This window comes from Amblyomma americanum, chromosome 4 (assembly GCF_052857255.1).
Source record: "Amblyomma americanum isolate KBUSLIRL-KWMA chromosome 4, ASM5285725v1, whole genome shotgun sequence".
NCBI classification, from domain to species: Eukaryota; Metazoa; Arthropoda; class Arachnida; order Ixodida; family Ixodidae; genus Amblyomma; species Amblyomma americanum.
In genome coordinates, this window is record NC_135500.1 from 15974175 (window position 1) to 15992634 (window position 18460).

The 18460-nt window shown below is 49.8% G+C and overlaps 1 protein-coding gene and 1 pseudogene across 1 annotated transcript; both read left to right on the forward strand.

Moving 5' to 3' along the window:
- Positions 1 to 466: 466 nt before the first annotated feature.
- Positions 467 to 1807, forward strand: LOC144130043 (uncharacterized; annotated as a pseudogene).
- Positions 1808 to 11045: 9238 nt separating this feature from the next.
- On the forward strand, positions 11046 to 17193 carry LOC144127745 (uncharacterized). Its single transcript, XM_077660641.1, has 3 exons — positions 11046 to 11052; positions 13429 to 13904; positions 17125 to 17193. Exons 1-3 carry the CDS (start codon positions 11046 to 11048, stop codon positions 17191 to 17193), a joined length of 552 nt encoding a protein of 183 aa, XP_077516767.1.
- Positions 17194 to 18460: the final 1267 nt, after the last annotated feature.

Genomic DNA, 18460 nt, shown 5'->3' on the forward strand with positions numbered 1-18460 from the left:
GCGAATGCTGATATATTGACACGTGTACTTATCTTTATCGGGCGACCACGTTTCGCCGCCTAACAAGTGTTATCGCACAGCGCGGGACGCGCCTGCATCTATCCGAAGTTTCTGGCAAGTCATCGATGCTTCTATTCGCTGTCTGTTGCAGACGAACCTTATGTCATCTGATTTCATCGCCTGACGCGAATGGTGTAGAACTTTGTGGAAGGCACGCGGGTCCCAACGATTAGTCTGGAACATTCGACGACCGCTATATAACAGCCGACGCGCTTGACCCGCGGATCAGATTTTCGACGATCGCCGACCGTGCTCGCCGCTATCGTTGTGCTGTAAGTGTAGCCTCTCTTGTGGGCACAGGTTCGCCCAATAAAAGTTAGTTTTGTCTTTCACAGTATTGCTACTGTGTTCTTCAACGTCACCATCACGTGACATCTGGTGGAGGTGCTTCTTTTTTGTTTTGTTCATGTACCGGACGCCCCCGATAAGCCGTGATCCAAGCCCGGACCGCAAAGAGAACACCAACGTAGTCCGGGACAATCGAGCAAGCCGCTGTCTTCAGCTGCCCCCGGAGCACGGATTTCTACCTAAGAAGACCAAGAAGATTGTGGCCGAGGCAACCCCAATGGCAGCCCCAGCGTCCCCCATCGTGCTGCAGCAGCCCAGGGAACCACCGACGTTCCGCGGTTCCACATTTGAGGACCCGGAAAGCTGGCTGGAAACGTATGAGAGGGTCGCTACGTTTAACAGCTGGGCAAGCGATGACAAGCTGCGACATGTCTACTTCGCATTGGAGGACGCCGCCAGGACGTGGTTCGAGAATCGAGAAGCCACCTTGACGACGTGGGACCTGTTCCGAAGCAGCTTCCTGCAAACATTTACAAGCGTCTTGCGAAAAGAGCGAGCCCAAGCTCTACTGGAGACCAGAGCGCAGCTGCCGAATGAGACGATCGCAATCTTCACTGAGGAAATGAGCCGTCTTTTCCGCCACGCCGACCCGGAAATGTCCGAAGAGAAGAAAGGCCACCTACTGATGCGTGGTGTAAAGGAGGAACTTTTCGGCGCAATGACACGAAGCCCACCGATGACCGTAGAAGAGTTCCTTCGCGAGGCCACCAGCATTGAGAATTCGCTCGAAATGCGGAACCGACAATTCAACCGCCGCACGAACTCGACAAACTTCGCCGGAGTTCAGTCACTGGCCACCGACGACCTGCGCGAGACCATCAGGGCAGTCGTACGAGAGGAGCTTCAAAGGACCTTCCCTTCATCGCAACCTCAAGAGGCCTCAGTCGCCGAAATTGTCAAAGAACAAGCCCAGCGATCGCTGGGAGTTCCCTAGGTACAACCACAATCATCGCAGCCCCAGCCAGAAGCGATGACCTACGCCGCCGTCGCCCGCCGTCAAGGTCCACCTCCACGACCGCGCCAGGACCCTGTAACGCCGCAATTCCGTCGACCGCCGCTGTCTACACGCCCACCCGTCGACCAGCGCAGCTACCCGAGGAAGACCGACGTTTGGCGCGCTACTGACCACCGCCCGCTCTGCTACCACTGCGGGGAAGCCGGCCATGTGTACCGCCGATGCCCATACAGCGCCCTGGGATTACGAGGGTTCGCCGTCGACGCACCGCGCCCTCGGGGAGGCGAACGCCCTCGTGACATCGCCGACTACCTCGCCGCTACTCAGTGGAGCCCTCGACGGCCGTCTCGGTCGCCGTCACCAGGCCGCTACCTGCCGCAGCAGCGCCGTCCATACACTGGCCCAGCACGGGGCCGCTCTGCGAGCCCATATCCGGAAAACTAAAAGCAGCAACCGATGGAGGTGCGGTTGCTGTTCGTCGAACTGACGAAGATCCTCCGCCGCAGACGAAGACGACGCAGAGACCATCTCGACGACATAATAACGACACGCCGCCGTCCCGACGAAGTCATGAATCCAAGACAACACCGACGAAAGACGACTTGACGACGCGACGTTCCAACTTCAGTTCAACAGGACGCAGCCGTGATCTCGCGTCAAGACCTAACTGCAACGCCAGACAAAGAACAACCGACCTCGACGTGCTTCTCGACGGCCACACAGTTACCGCCTTAGTGGACACAGAGGCTGATTACTCCGTACTGAGTGGACACATAGCCACCCAGTTGAAGAAAGTTAAGACCGCATCCTCAAATTCGGACCGCTGGAGGACACCTCATCACGCGAAAATATTATATCACTAAATATCATACCGGAACGCAACTTCCGACGTCACTCCAGGGCAATATTAGAAATTGTTTGCCTGATGTAAGCACTTAAAAACATTAATGAGAAAAAGTGTACAATAGAAAGAGGATTCCAACTGCAGCCCTCTGCATTCAGAAGCAGAGCAGTGATCAGTTGTTCCTCAAAAAAGAAAAATACTAAGTGGTGCTGCTGTGTTCTTTCTTGCCCACGCTCACAAATATTCCACTTTCCGCTAGGTGGCGCAGCTGACTTCTTGTACTTAAAGCCTCTTGATAATATAAAGTAGCGGCACTCGCCTCCTCGCGGCGCTTTCATCCTCTTTCTCCTCGCGCGCAGGCACCCAACGATGCTGTCGCGAATTGGTATCGTGACGTTCCTTGTGTGTGCTACGAGGGTCCGCGTTCGACGGCGCGGCGTAGACGGAGCCCCCAGTGGCGGCAAAAGCACTCAAGGTAAAGCAATTCAGCTGGAAGAGAGGAGATCGGCAACAGACGGTCTCGTTTTGGAAGCAGCCAGCACACATGTTTCTACTGTATATGGCTGCAAGCAACTTGAGTGGGATTGCTTTCGGGCCTGCCGCCATGAACCGCAAGGAGAAGACCCAGGTGACAGCTGCGTCCAATTACCGAGCCATACTCCTTGAGAGTGAACGACCAAAACGAAGGGGTTTAAGCACAACCGCACCCCCTTTCCATAGTGTCGGCACGTGTCGAACGCCGCCGCCGCCGCTGCGGGGAGACGGGCGTTATCTTCCCCAATTGCCGTGACCGTGCCGGGGACAAAGGGCCTCGTTTCGCCGGGCTTGGCCCCGTGACAAGACGGCGGGCATCATCACCAACACTCCCGAGCACATCCTAGGACAAGGGACCACTTTCCCGGCCTTTTAGTGACCTCGCGTTCCGGCCTTGAGTGGCGAGTGTCATTTGATGGAGAACGGAGGTCGGTGACCCGCGGGAACCGTCAGCGGGCCAGAGACCGTCTACCACAGCCGACGCTACCTCGACGACAACCTTCTTTCCCTCGGACTCAACACGCGACGGGGGCGAAACCATAAGTGCGGTGGTGTGTTTGTGCGCCCAAGTGAAAGCCTTAGGCCCCTCCCACTCCGGCGTGGGCGTCCTCAACCTAGAGAATGTGGGGAATAAGAAGGATATAAAAATCGACAAGGAGCACGGAAGAGAATAAAACGCTGAGGACGACATCGTTCGCCAAGGGGGCCTTCAGCGCCGAAGCCCGACGGCGTGCAGCTTCTGCCAGCAACCGTTCGAGCTCAACTCCAGAGCCCCTCCATCGTCCCCATTAAGTCGTCGGCACGTAAGCTCGGACACCCCAGCCTCTGATTGTATAATCATAATCATGTATAATTATTGAATATATCTGTTTGTTTAAACTGAGCCATACGGTGTCTCTTGCCTCTCCGTCCAGTGTGGACCTGCGAATTATGGGGGGTCGTCACACTGGTGTCAGAAGTGGGGTCTCAAAAGCAAATGTCCTCTGAATGCTGCGACATTCATGACTTCAAAATTGTAATCAAAAGGGAATCACGGGACTGATTGTGGGACTTTTACCCCCATTTGAGAGGCTTGAGGCACCGGAGGGCTTGAGCGAAAAAAAAAATGTCTGTATCTGAGGGAGCTCCCACTCCACAGCCGTCGCTCGGAGCAAGCATGCTGGCATTAGGAAGCGTCATTCCGACGTTTACGGGAGATAAGACAGGGGTTCCAATCTGCGATTTCTTTTCCATGCTAGAAGAGATTGGGAAAATGGGGGGATGGTCCGATGCTCAAATGCTGGGAATGGCGAGGTGTAAGATGGCAGGAGCTGCTCTTGATTTTGCATGGCGAGACGAAAAAGTAAAATCCACAAAATCATTTGCAGAATTTAAGAAGCTCGCGTTTGAGCATTTCGACACTGAACCACGTCACGTGCGGGTACAGAGGTTCCGTGACGCCGGACAGATGGTAGGGGATGACGTGCGAACGTTTGCGTCGCGGCTTCAACGCCTAGCACGCGATACGTTAAGCAGGGAGGAGGAAGGAGACCAGCTAAAAAAGAAATACGCGGAGGATCTACTTAAAAAGGAAATGACCGCTTTGTTCGTGGCTGGTCTGCAAGACCCCGTGCGCCGGTTCGTGCTCTCACGCAAGCCGAGCAATTTCGACCAAGCCGTGGCGGCCGCATTGGATGAGGAACGAAATGAGGCGTTAACGACAGCCGCAGCGAGAGTACGCGTCATAGAGAGAGCGGTGCTCATCCCTGAGGTTGCTCTCTTGACAGAGCTCGCTTAGAACAGCTGCTATCTCAGCAGGTGGAACGCCATGTTGAAGCGCGCGCTCAACAGCGCCCATTCGCTGGAAACCGGAGACCGCCACAAAGCTACAGGCGCGGTATGCGAGATTTTGAAGAAATCGTATGTTTCTCTTGCCAGGGTCGCGGACACATCGAAAGGTTCTGCCAAAACGTGCGCCGTGGGGAGCCACAAAGAGAAGCAGGTGAGACACGCCCTAAGCAAACCTACAGCGGGGCTCTAGATACCGAGACAAAAAAACTAGATAGTCCTCCCCATCCTGAGGAGCGTGGGGAGGGAGCAGTGGATGATAAAGTGGTGGTGGTTTGTGTGGCCGACGAGGCATGCCCTGTTGTGCGTTGCAAGTTAAATGGTTGTTGCATGGAATTGTTGATAGATACGGGGTCAAAGGTGACATTGCTTAAGGAGAGCAGTTTTAACACGCTTCGAAGGAAGGGGGACCGCGAGGTGTTGGAAGCGTCTGGTGGTATGGCAACCAAATTTGTAGTTGTAACGGGGGATCCTCTTGGCATAAGTGGACTCTACCGGTTACACTTCTCTCTCAGCGGAATTGCATTGGAGCACCCCTGCTACGTATGCCCCGACGCGGTGTCTCTGCCAAACGGAGTGTCAGGTATATTAGGGCAGGATTTCTTGAGAAAAGGGAAGGTAGTAGTCTCATTCTCTGAGGAAGAGGTTAATGCGGGCGGCTCAAAAGTTCCGTTTTTGAAGAGGAGAGGGGCTGAGATTCGCATTACCGATATTGACACCCGTCAAACAGTGGGATCAGTGGAGGAGGTATATTCGCGGTTTGCCGTCAGGCTGGTCGATGAGGCGGTCGTCCTTCCTTGGTCGGAGCACATTTTGTACGCGTGTGTGCCTTCAGATGTAGAGAGCGGCGCCGTGGGAGTGCTGGAGCATGTCGACTCTCTCAGCAATGGCCTGAAGGCAGCCGCGTGCCTCGTGACAGTTAATGACGCCCACAGAGTTCCCCTACGGGTGGTTAACTGTAGCCAGCAGCCACCGATCCTTCCCAAGAACAAAACATTGGCTTTCTTCATCTCTGCGATAGAGAAACGTGAGCCCACCGATACGGTACTCGCAACTGTAGACCATGCTAGTCCTTCGGCTGCTCCAAAGGCGTCGTTCGATCTTTCTCACGTAAAATCCAGGGAGATGGAGGCTCTGGCTGGTTTGCTGAACGACCACTCAGAGGTATTCGCCGCGTCCAACCTGGATTTGGGCTGCTGTGGCGTTATAAAGCACAGGATAGAAACCGGCACTTCATCGCCCGTTTACCAGCGTGCGTACAGGATTCCTTACTCCCAACGTGAGGAGATGGAGCGGAAGGTGCAGGACCTGATTGATCGCGGCATTGTCGAACACTCAAAGTCACCCTGGGGAGCACCAGCACTATTGGTGGAAAAGCCAGATGGCTCGTATCGATTGGTAGTGGACTACCGCAAACTAAATGCCGTAACTCGCATCGATCCATACCCCATCCCCAATATACAGGAGACGCTTTCTCTGCTGTTGCTCTGCCAGGTACTTCACGGTAGTGGACATGGCGGCGGGATTCTGGCAGATAACAATGGATCCGGCAGATGCTGATAAAACGGCATTCAACACGCCCTCAGGGCACTATGAATGGAAAAGAATGCCGATGGGTCTGGCCAACAGCCCTGCTGTCTGGGAGAGAACCGCTGATGTTATCCTGGCAGGTCTTCTGGGGAGGCTGGGCTTCGTGTATATGGATGACATAATCATATACAGTGACAGTTTTGAGAGCCATTTGCGCGATATTGAGCAGGTTTTGGTGCGACTAAGAGGAGCGGGTCTCAAGCTGTACGACCTGTACGACCGACTCGCCCAACAACGTGCACTCCTGAAGCTGAAGCCCTCTAAGTGCCAATTCCTCAAAAACGAGGTGAAATACCTCGGGCACGTTGTTTCAGCTGACGGCGTGCGACCGGACCCTGAGAAACTAAGGTGTGTCTCGGATTTTCCATCCCCGACTAGCGTCCGCCAGGTCCGGCAGTTTCTCGGCCTGATCGGTTACTACCGAAGGCACATAGAGGAGTTCGCCAAGCTCGCAAAGCCGCTCACCGCCTTAACAGCCAAAAATGTCGCCTTTCGCTGGGACGAAAACGCGGAGGATGCTTTTGGGGCCCTGAAAAGGAAGCTAATGAGTGCACCGCTGTTGCGCCACCCGGATTTTAATTTGCCCTTCGTTATGGCCACAGATGCGTCAAAGTTCGCAGTTGGTGCCGTGCTATCTCAGGTTACCGAGGGCAAAGAACATCCCGTTGCTTTTGCTAGCCGACAGCTGAGCCCCACAGAGCAAAAGTACGGAGCTGCGGAAAGGGAGTGCCTCGCCGTTGTCTGGGCAGTAAAGCACTTCAGATGCTACCTTTACGGCCGCAAATTCAAGCTAGTCACAGACTGCCATCCTCTGAAATGGGTGATGAGTGTCAGGGACCCTAGCTCGCGACTCGCTAGATGGAATCTACACCTGCAGGAATACTGCTTTGAAGTGGAGCACAAGTCAGGAAAGACACATCTGAATGCTGATGCACACAGCCGCACAGCTTCCGTGGCAGCTATAGATGAGTTTGTCACCGTAGTCGACCCCGCCGAATTACGCACAGAGCAGTGCAAAGATCCTGACCTGAAGCGAGTAATCGAAAACTTAGAGGGCGCACCGTCTCACCCCGAACAGCTAGGTTATTTCATTGGCAAAGACGGCACCCTGTGTCGGCGCACGAGGCCAACCAGGAAAGGGAGACCAGAGAAAACCGCTTGGGAGAGAGTCGTCATACCTCGGTCGTGGACAGAAAGGGTTCTTCGCGCGTTTCACGATGCGCCATGCGCCGGTCATTTTGGCGTAGCGAAGACACGCAGGCGTGTGGAGCGTTTGTACTTTTGGAGTGGCATGCGACAGGATGTTAGAGACTACTGTGCGAAGTGTCATTCCTGTCTCGAAAGAAAAACACCCAAGGGACGAAGACCAGCTCCAATTCAGCCGTTCCCTGAGGTTTCGGCTCCCTTCGAGCGGACAGGTATGGACATAATGGGCCCATTGCCCACGACCACTTCCGGAAACAGGTACATTTTAGTATTTGTCGATCACCCTTCAAAATACGCGGAAGCAGTAGCACTCCCAGATCAGAAGGCAGACACGGTTGCAAGAGCATTTGTCGAGCGGATCGTGCTCCGACATGGACCCCCGAGGCAACTCTTGACAGATCGGGGAACGAACTTCGTGTCGCAGCTAACGAGGAGAGTTTGTGAGCTGCTTAAGATCGCTAAGAAGCAGACAACACCGTACCATCCGGCTTGCAACGGCGCGGTGGAGCGACTGAACCAAACCGTGGCCGGGTTACTGTCGCATTTTGTTTCGCGCGACCAGCGGGACTGGGACTTGTGGCTCCCGTATGCGATGTTTGCCTACAATTGCGCAGCACACGAGAGCACGGGCGAATCGCCATTCTTTCTTCTCTACGGCCGAGACCCGGACCAGCCTAGTGAAGTGCCAGAGGGCCCCCGTCGTGTCCCATAAGCTTCACTGGACGACTATAAGGTTGAGCTAGAATCGCGCTTGCAAGTGGCGAGGGACATCGCAAAGGAGGCCTTAAAGAAAGCGGCGAAGCGCAGGAAGGAGGTGCACGATCGCAGTGCTAGAGACGCGTCGTTTGATGTAGGGGACAGCGTGTACATTGAAAACTGCCAAAGGCAGATTGGGCTAGCTCGTAAGTTCCAGACGAAGTGGAGAGGACCGTGCGAGGTTGTCGAGAAGCTTTCTCCGGTAAACTTCAGAGTCCGAGACGTGAACCGGCAAGACCCGACAAGACCATCTAAATCTTGTCCGCTATCATTACAGGTTAGAACGTTTTGCATACAGTGAAATTCCATTTCTGTCCTTTCTGCCCAAACTGCTGCCAACGCCGTTGCTTGTGTGCACTGTTTTGTTGCATTTGAGATGGCTGAATGTACTGAACTTAGGAAGGAAATGCGCGAATTTCAAGCAAAACTTGAACGGGATCTAAGAAAAGAGCTAAGGGAAGTAAAAGCAAGTCTCGAATTTTTCAACAAAGAATTCGAGGACAGCAAGAAAGAACGTGATGAGCTCACAAAAGTAAACAAAGAGCTCCAAGCGGCTAATGAAAAGCTATTAAAAGACTGCGAAGCGCTCAAAACGCAAGTTTTACAGCTCGTGGATCGAGTGACTTTCTCGGAGCAGTATTCAAGGAATCGGAACCTTGAGATTAAAGGGATACCTTTCTCTGAAGATGAAAACCTTCCTGATGCTCTTGATAAAATAGGGGAGGTTTTAAAGGAGCCTATTGCGAAAGGCGACATTGAAATTTGTCATCGCGTTCCTACAAAAAACCCCCACACTGTACCGAATATCGTTGTGCAGTTCAAAAGCCGTCCCAAGCGAGACGCTGTGCTCCAAAAAGCACGTAAAATGCGCTTGTCAACTAAGGACCTGGGTTTTTCACCGAGCTCGCCCCTTTTCATCAACGAGCATCTTTGTCCAGCGCTAAAGCGAGTACTTGGCATGGCTATTGAACAAAAGAAAGCAAACGGGTGGAAATTTGTCTGGACAAGCAATGGTAGGGTTCTTTTATTTATTTATTCAAGTTACCCCTAAAGGCCCTCCAGAAGAGGGTATTACATAGGGGGGGGGGTACAATCATAAGTAATCGCGATACATTTCAACAAGTAAGTGTAACAAAAAAAACGCTAATTAAAACATAAGGCATCACACAAAGAAAAATTGAACACTAACAAAAACAGCAAACATTTACACATTTCCGTCACAGCGAAGAAGCTCTTGGAATTTTTTATTGTCAGTTTCTGTGGCGATGACTGATGGCAAACTATTCCATTCAGTGATAGTACGGGGAATAAATGAATTGGCATAAGACGATGAATGACAGTTTACGCGTTTAACTTTGAAAGAATGATCACGGCGTGGAAAGAGAGCATCAGGTGACTGAAACAAATCACGGCGAAGGGATGGGTGGTGATAAAGCTTATGGAAAAGGGTTAAGCGAGCAAGTTTACGGCGATATGACAAATCTTCCAGTTCGGCACGTTTTTTTAATGCTGAAAGGCTTGTGAAGGGTGAGTAGTCTGAAAATATGAAACTAACAGCACGGTTTTGCAAGGATTCAATGTTAGTGATAACGTAGGCTTGAATAGGGTCCCAAATGGCCGCAGCATATTCGATTTTAGGGCGTATTAGAGTTATATAAGCAAGCTTTTTAACGTGTATAGGGGCGTATCTGAGGTTACGTTTAAGAAAACCAAGTGAGCGGTTAGCAGATGCTAGGGTGAGGTCGATATGGTGATGCCATGTTAGGTCAAACTGAAGGTGCACCCCAAGGTACTTGTATGTTGATGTTAGTTCCACAGTATTGTCATTTAGAATATAAGTGGTTGGAATGCGAGCTGTACGGCGAGTGAAAGATATTAGTTTAGTTTTAGAAACGTTTATTGCCATTAACCATGATGAGCACCAAGAGCTTACTGCGTTCAGGTCAGATTGTAGAGATTGGCGGTCACTGTCTGTAGTAATGTTACGGTAAATTACGCAGTCATCAGCGAAAAGGCGAAGTCTAGATGTTACACAGGCAGGTAAATCATTAATATAGATTAAAAAAAGCAAAGGCCCTAGCACGCTTCCTTGTGGTACCCCAGATGTCACATTAGCAGAGGAAGAGTTAGAATTATTAACGGAGGTAAACTGAGTTCTAGATGACAGAAAGTCCTTAATCCAAGCGAGCACGTTAGGGTGTATATTAAGCTGTGCTAGTTTCAGTAGAAGTCTTTGATGAGGAACCCGATCGAAAGCTTTTGAGTAATCCAGGAACACTGCGTCGACCTGAAAGCCCGCGTCAAGTGATAATTGTAAGTCATTAATAAAGCCAGCTAACTGAGTATCACAAGAAAATCCCTTGCGAAAACCGTGCTGATAATCGAAAATAATGTTATGATCTTCGAGATAGCTGATGACTTGGCTGTGAATGATATGTTCGAGTAGTTTGCAAACAGTGCTGGTTAACGAGATGGGTCGATAGTTTAATGGAGAGGAACGCTCACCTGATTTAAATATAGGTATTACTTTGGCTATCCGCCAGTCATTAGGAATTAATCCGTGCGATAATGATTGCGAAAACAAACAGGACAACACAGCGCTAATGCTTTGGGATGTGTTCTTCAGCAACTTATTGTTGAAACCGAGGTGATCCGAACTATTAGTTATTTTAAGATTGTTTAATAAAGCTAAAATACCAGTTTCATTATTAACTATTTCAGGCATGCAAATATCTTGGATTATATCTAAGTCAGGGAATGCGCTAATGTCTTCTTTGGTGAATACTGATGAGAAGGCGTCGTTGAAAACCTGAGCACATTCATACTCTTTAATTATGACGCCGTCGCTGTCGGAAAGCAAAATGTCGGGTTGAAAGCCAGGATTTATGATGCGCCAGAATTTACGAGGGTTGTTGGTTAGCAGAGATGACAGGTCGTGATTGAAAAAGTGACGTCGAGTGGATTTCAGTAGTGACTGGTAGTCCTTGTCGCATTTCTTGTACTTTTCCCACGCGCTTAGAACACCATTTTTCACTGCCTGTCGGTAAAATCGCTTTTTCTTGTTATTGGCACGTCGCAACTTCTCGGTAAACCATGGTGCACTGCTGCTACATCTAATGGTCATTAGAGGAACGAAATCATCGATAAGTTTATTAAAAGTACTCTAGGAAGGAAGAGTCGTCATCGATTCTGTACCTTCGCAATGCTCAGGACGTGGAAAAAATGGTTTAAGCGTCTTCACTTGTTTACATTTGGCATCTCGCCTGTAAAATGGCAGAGTCTCCATTCGACATAAACACCACGTTTAATACATCGAGAAAAATTGGCTTGAGTTCCTTTCATCTGAACATTAGATCAGCAAGGCATAAAGAAGATGAGCTTACTATCCTTCTAAATGAATTTGTTTTTGACTTCGACGTAATAATGTTGACAGAAACGTGGTATTCAACGGATACAGAGGTTTACAGGCGTGATGGATATAATAGTTTCTTCCTAAACAGACCTAATAAACAAGGTGGGGGGATTGAAATCCTTAGCAAAAATAATCTAGAATGTGAAATAATTCCTGAACTGTCTCTGTTGACTGAAGATTTTGAATGCCTATGCTTGAAATCGAGAAACTACATTTACTGCGTGATCTACCGACCACCAAACGGTCATTTCAATAATTTCATTTCCCACATTGAATTGCTATTCAACTACGTGAATGTAAATGATTTGGAATTATTACTTGCGGGTGATTTCAACGTTGATGTGCTAAAATCTTGCCCTGCGCAGGAGACCTTTCTTTTGACAGTAGAAGCAAATGGTCATGCTATCTTTACTAAAACTGCAACACGTGTTACAATGTGCACAGAAACTTTGATAGACCTTTTTATCACTAACATTGATGCAAAAAAAGTAATATCAGGAGTTGTATGTAACGACATGAGCGACCACTTTCCCATATTCCTTTTTGTTGAATGTGAAGATAAAAGAACGCATGCGCAAACTTCGACGACAGTAATTGTCCAGAACATCACCCCTGTAACCTTGGAATCTTTCTACTCGAGTATTGTGAATGAAAACTGGGATGTTGTATTCCACTGTGACACTGCAGATGAGGCGTATGAAACATTCATATGCATTTTTAAGCGAATTTACTGTGAACAGTTTAGAGAAATTATTTTAAAGCCACATCACAACAACCGAAAGCCCTGGATCAGCCGTGAATGTTTAAGACGAATAAAAAAGAAGGCTAGATTATATAAAAAGTTTGTCAAAACGAGGTCACTTTTAGATTTAAAAATATTTAAGCAATATAGAGATAAGCTGAATTCCTTCCTGAGAAATGAAAAGAGGCGTTTCTTGCAGCATCAGTTCCAACAGGAATCCTGTAAAGATAGTGCAGACGTATGGAAAAAACTAAACAAGTTGCTAAACAGAACACCATCGTCGCCAGTTATCAAAGATCTCGTTTTTCAGGGCCGCCGCATACATGGTAGAGAACTTGCCGAAGAATTTAACAAATTTTTTAAAGATGTTGTCAGCAGTTCTCAAAACCCTCAATCTCTGAGCAGCACAATTCCTAGGAATAGCCGCAGCATTTATTTTGATCCGACAGATGAATGCGAGGTATGTAATATATACAACTCGTTGCAAAATAGCAAATCACGTGATATTGATGGCATACAAATTATTCCAGTTAAATATGTGCTGAACGTAATTGCCCCCCTAATGACTTATATATATAATCTGGCGTTATCAACAGGTTGCTTTCCCAAATTAATGCAGATCTCCAGAGTGATTGTACTTTTCAAGAGTGGCGATAAAAACGATATGTCCAACTATCGACCGATTTCTATTCTGCCGATTTTTTCTAAGGGCCTAGAAAGAGTAATTCATAAAAGACTCATGAACTTTTGCAATAAACTTAACCTCATTAATCCGTCACAGCATGGTTTCCGCCCAAACAGGTCTACTGAAACAGCCTTACTAATGCAAAAAGAGATAATCCTGGAGGCACTTGAAAATAGGGAGATGTGCATAGGTGTTTTTGTGGATTTCTCGAAGGCTTTTGATCGTCTAAACCATCAAATACTACTCAACAAGCTAGAAAAATATGGAGTCCGTGGCACTGCAGCTTGTCTACTAAAGTCCTACCTACAGCATCGATATCAATGTGTAACAATAGATCAGCATGTTTCAACTCTTCAACCTATAACCACTGTAGTTCCACAAGGAAGCATTTTAGGACCGCTACTGTTTATTGTATACATAAACGACATAACAAATATTAGTAACCTTCCAAAATATGTTCTGTATGCAGAAGATACCAGTCTCTTATTTAGTGGCAATAATATTCCATTGCTCATTTCAAACACAAACAGTGTGTTAGAAAAGTTGAAATCGTGGAGCGCAGCAAATTCCTTGATAATAAATAGTAAAAAAACAAAAGCGGTACTTTTTCATTACCGGCAGAGTGCCGTTACATCAGATCTTAGGCTAAAAATAGACAACTCTATTATAGAGGTGGTTGACACAGTAAAAACACTAGGAATTTTCTTTAACAAGAACATGAGCTGGGACCCTCACATTAGCTTCTCTTTAACCAATTTATCAAAGTGCGTCGGAATTCTAGCGAAATTTCGGTCCTATCTACCCGTATCGATTAAATTAATAATATACAACACATTATTCATGTCGTATGTTAACTACTGTTTCCTTGTCTGGGGCTCTACTACTCCAACTAACCTGCACAAGATATACATGCTGCAAAAGAAAGCAGTACGTTATATAGCAAATGTTGACTACCTCGCACATACCGAAGAACTGTCTAAGAGATTCAAAATCATACCCGCTCATAAGCTATACGAATTTTTCTTAGCCATAAGATATAAAAAATCCATTTCTCACGGTGACAATTTCTTGACAGCATTGTCATCCCTCGAAACAAACTCAACGCCATACTCGTTTCGAAAACACGAACATTGGACCATTCCCTTTTGCCGTACAGAACATGGTCGACAGATGATGCGTCATGCAGTTCCAAGGTTACTAAACAAATTCATCTTTGAACGTTTTTCTCTTGAAACATCTAGTACACAAACTCTACGAAATCATTTTTTGTAAGCCACTGTATTCCCTTTGTGTGAAAAGTGTGACACGAATGACTTTTGCATCTATGTTAACACCAATGTATTCCGTATTAATGAACATGTACCAAGAGTTTATATCGATTGTTCTGAAATTCCTGTATTATATTCTGTTAGGTAGCGTGTGTGGATTTTGTACTTTTTAAAAAAAAAATTTTTTTGCCCTTGCTGTACGCCATGTAGGGGGGCTCGGGCTCCCTCAAGCGAAAATCGTTCGCTTTTTGCCTGAGCCTGCCCACATCATAATGATGTAAATAAAACTGACTTGACTTGACTTGACACGCAAATCGCATCAGGTCGGCACCGTTTCAGTATTCACGAAATGAGGAAAGGGAAAGCGCGGATTTTGATGGCGACAGAAGTGAAGCGGAGCGCGCAGATAGTTCGCAAGAAACGCCCTCTCCTACATTTGTTCGGCAGACGCCAGAGGTGACGGCCGGAATGCCACCGGATTTATTTCATGCATTGCTAGAAGAAGAAGAAGCGCGCGAGGTTGCCGGGCAGATAACGCCAGGAGAGGGTCCTGCCACGAGCCCTCGCGAGTCTCAAAGCAGACAACGGGTCACAGACTTACTTGGTATGACTCATGAAGGCCGATATCCGCTGCGAAATCGGAAAGCTAAGTCGGACTAATGGCGTAAACAGAGCGGAGTTGTGGATTGGTTAGAATTGTGTAATGCCGGAGCTCATAACATTGCTATGTGCTTATGTGTTAAGATATCGGAGTTGGTAGTTAAACCTTTCTGTCATTAAGTAACACCTTCACAGGAGAGCATGCGGAGCGCATGCAGAACCTACCCTACTTCCTTTCGTTATCTATATTTTTGTCTGTGCCGTGATCGTGCTAGAAGTGGGAGCTCCTTTGTAACTGTGGTAAATTTATTTCGTCCAGTTTGTACTAGAAAGGAGAAGCTTGGGTGCTGAGTTTCATGTTTATCTGTAAAAGAAGATCAGTGCTGCCCCTGGAGGCGCCAGTTATGACAGCTGAGGCATATGGTGTTGTGCAGTGGTGTTGAGTGCAGCGAAAAGTGTTTTGTCGGACGCACTGTGCGAGGCGATTCAGAAAGAGAAGGGGAGCTACATGGACTCAAATGTTCGGAGAACATTCTTCTGGAGGGTGAGCGAGTGTAACGTTCCTTGTGTGTGCTACGAGGGTCCGCGTTCGACGGCGCGGCGTAGACGGAGCCCCCAGTGGCGGCAAAAGCACTCAAGGGAAAGCAATTCAGCTGGAAGAAAGGAGATCGGCGACAGCCGGTCTCGTTTTGGAAGCAGCCAGCACACCTGTTTCTACTGTATATGCCTGCAAGCAACTTGACTGGGATTGCTTTCGGGCCTGCCGCCATGGACCGCACGGAGAAGACCCAGGTGACAGCTGCGTCCAATTACCGAGCCATACTCGTTGAGAGTGAACGACCAAAACGAAGGGGTTTAAGCAAAACCTGACCCCCTTTCCATAGTGTCGGCACGTGTCGAACGCCGCCGCCGCCTCCGCGGGGAGACGGGCGTTATCTTCCCCAATTGCCGTGACCGTGCCGGGGACAAAGGGCCTCGTTTCGGCGGGCCTGGCCCCGTGACAAGACGGCGGGCATCATCACCAACACTCCCGAGCACATCCTAGGACAAGGGACCACTTTCCCGGCCTTTTAGTGACCTCGCGTTCCGGCCTTGAGTGGCGAGTGTCATTTGATGGAGAACGGAGGTCGGTGACCCGCGGGCACCGTCAGCGGGCCAGAGACCGTCTACCACAGCCGACGCTACCTCGACGACAACCTTCTTTCCCTCGGACTCAACACGTGACGGGGGCGAAACCATAAGTGCGGTGGTGTGTTTGTGCGCCCAAGTGAAAGCCCTAGGCCCCTCCCACTCCGGCGTGGGCGTCCTCAACCTAGGGAATGTGGGGAATAAGGAGGATATAAAAATCTACAAGGAGCACGGAAGAGAAAAAAGCTGAGGACGACATCGTTCGCCAAGGGGGCCTTCAGCGCCGAAGCCCGACGGCGTGCAGCTTCTGCCAGCAACCGTTCGAGCTCAACTCCGGAGCCCCTCCATCGTCCGCATGAAGTCGTCGGCACGTAAGCTCGGACACCAAGCCTCTGATTGTATAATCATAATCATGTATAATTATTGAATATATCTGTTTGTTTAAACTGAGCCATACGGTGTCTCTTGCCTCTCCGTCCCGTGTGGACCTGCGCATTATGGGGGGTCGTCACAGTATCGCGTGCAGGTTCGAACGAAACAACAAAGACATCCTACAAAGCAAAACGAAGCAGTATTTATAATTTAAAGGAAAGAAGCCGATACGAAACGAAAACAAGAAAAACACGCTAAACTACAGAATGAAGGAAAGCGTTCACCTGGTACTGAGCGTCCCAGGTGAGGCGGGGATGCCTTGCAGACAGTGCGAACGCGGGCCGATGTAGTGCGAAGCGTTGCTGGTCTTGCGTCGAAGGAAGCGGCGGAAGGGAGCCAGGTGGTAGCAGGAGCGGAGAGGAGCACAGGGATACGCCGGTGGCCTCCTGTCAACGGCGCGAAGAACTTGGCAGCAGCAGGATGGGGGAATTCGGGCTTACCACCGTTGCTTTTGCGCGGCAGTTGCCGGCGTCCAGCGTTGTTCGCTTCTTTCCCTTTCTCCCGCCTCAGGCGAAGGAGTTGGGCTGGGTGACTAGTCACTGTCATTTGGCCGCAGCTCCGCCCCGGCTTTCCAAAGGCCTTTGCCATTGGTGCCTTTTGGCGGGAATTCAGGAGCCGCTTGGGCGGCAGCGCGCCGTGCGACCGTCAGAGTGCAGCCCAGAGAGGGAGACCCTCCGAGACAGCGTTAGGTGCGTACGCTACTGTCTCCCCGGACCGACCTTTGCCGTTCGCACCAGTGCATACTCGAGCTCACCAGCACGGGTCCTCGACCTGCTGCGGCTCGAACCTGTCCAGGGGTCCAGTGACCTCCGACAGGCGCACCTTGCGTTGACTGCCCACTCTCTCTCGCAGACGGCCCAACGGCCGACACGAGGGAGATCACAGCACTGCCGCGGCGACAGTCTCCTGCAGCGACGTGCTAGCGACGCACATTACTCTTGTTGCTCCGGGTGCGCAGCGGAGTCTTGCTCCTCGCACGCCCCCGGGACGGGGTGACTTTGAGTGTGTGTATTGCTGGAGGACGGCGTGAATAAACGTCTCCTTGGTGAACTTGGAGGCCTGTGTCTTAGTGGCGAGTCGCTCCCCTCTCTGTAGAGGTTGAGTGCGCCGTAGCGGTCCCCCGGGGGCGTGTGGTGACGGCTGATCGGGACCCTTGTCTCGCGCGAATCCCGAACCCGCGGTGGTTGGTGGCCTGTTCCCACTGAGAAACCACAAGAATCGTAGCTAGACCCTGTCGATGGCGGCCCGAAACGCCAGAGGCTTAAAACAGGCTATCCAAGGGCACCTATCGGCAGCACCGACCTTGAATCCATCGGCTGCCAGCTCCACGCTTGCAAGGAACGCAGGAAGCTTGCGTCGGTGATCCAAGGGAGGTCCACGGCAGCATGGACCCAATGTCCGACGGCTGCCACCTCCGCGCTTGAATGACCCGATCTCCGCTGCGCTGCCTTCCTTTACACCTCGGTATTCTGACACCTGAGCTCTCTGTTCCTCGTGCCAGCCATGCTCCCTGTCGCCCTCGCCTCGCACACACCATCCGCACATGCACGCGTGCAACGCTGGGATGGCACGCACCGCGCCACGCTGGCCGACCCACCACTGCCGACGCACCGCGTTCAACAATCCTTCGAAGATTTGTTGTGCACGTCACAGATGCACACGGCACGCTTTTTCGTCCAAGCGCCCGGTGGCCACCCGCAGCATTGTTTGCTGGCGCGTGTTTTGGGCCTGACTGGGGGCGTCACTGAGTTAGCAAGTCTTCTTAGGTAGTGGTAAGAGCATTGGTAACGTAGACAGATACTTTTTGGGAAGTTTTGGTTTTCAGTTTATTTTTTGTCCAGAATGGAGACTGCATAAACTTTCTGTGCCACGAGATAAGATGTTGAAGTACGTGTTTCGAACTTAGTACTGCCGTTGACAATAGCCATCTGTGTTAGGGTTTGTTCATTCCGTGAGCGCATATAAAGCGCCTGTACTGTGTTTGGCAGGCCTTATGACAAAATGTCGCGAGTGCAGAGGAATGCCAAGTGTTTGGTTTTTCTAATTAGATCGTGGCTTTAGTGAATTTCATCT

Bases quoted from the DNA above. Each gene is read 5' to 3' on its own strand.
- LOC144127745 (XM_077660641.1), top strand. The intron at 13,905-17,124 runs GTTGACTACCTC...CGTTCGCACCAG, and splicing joins CAGTACGTTATATAGCAAAT to TGCATACTCGAGCTCACCAG.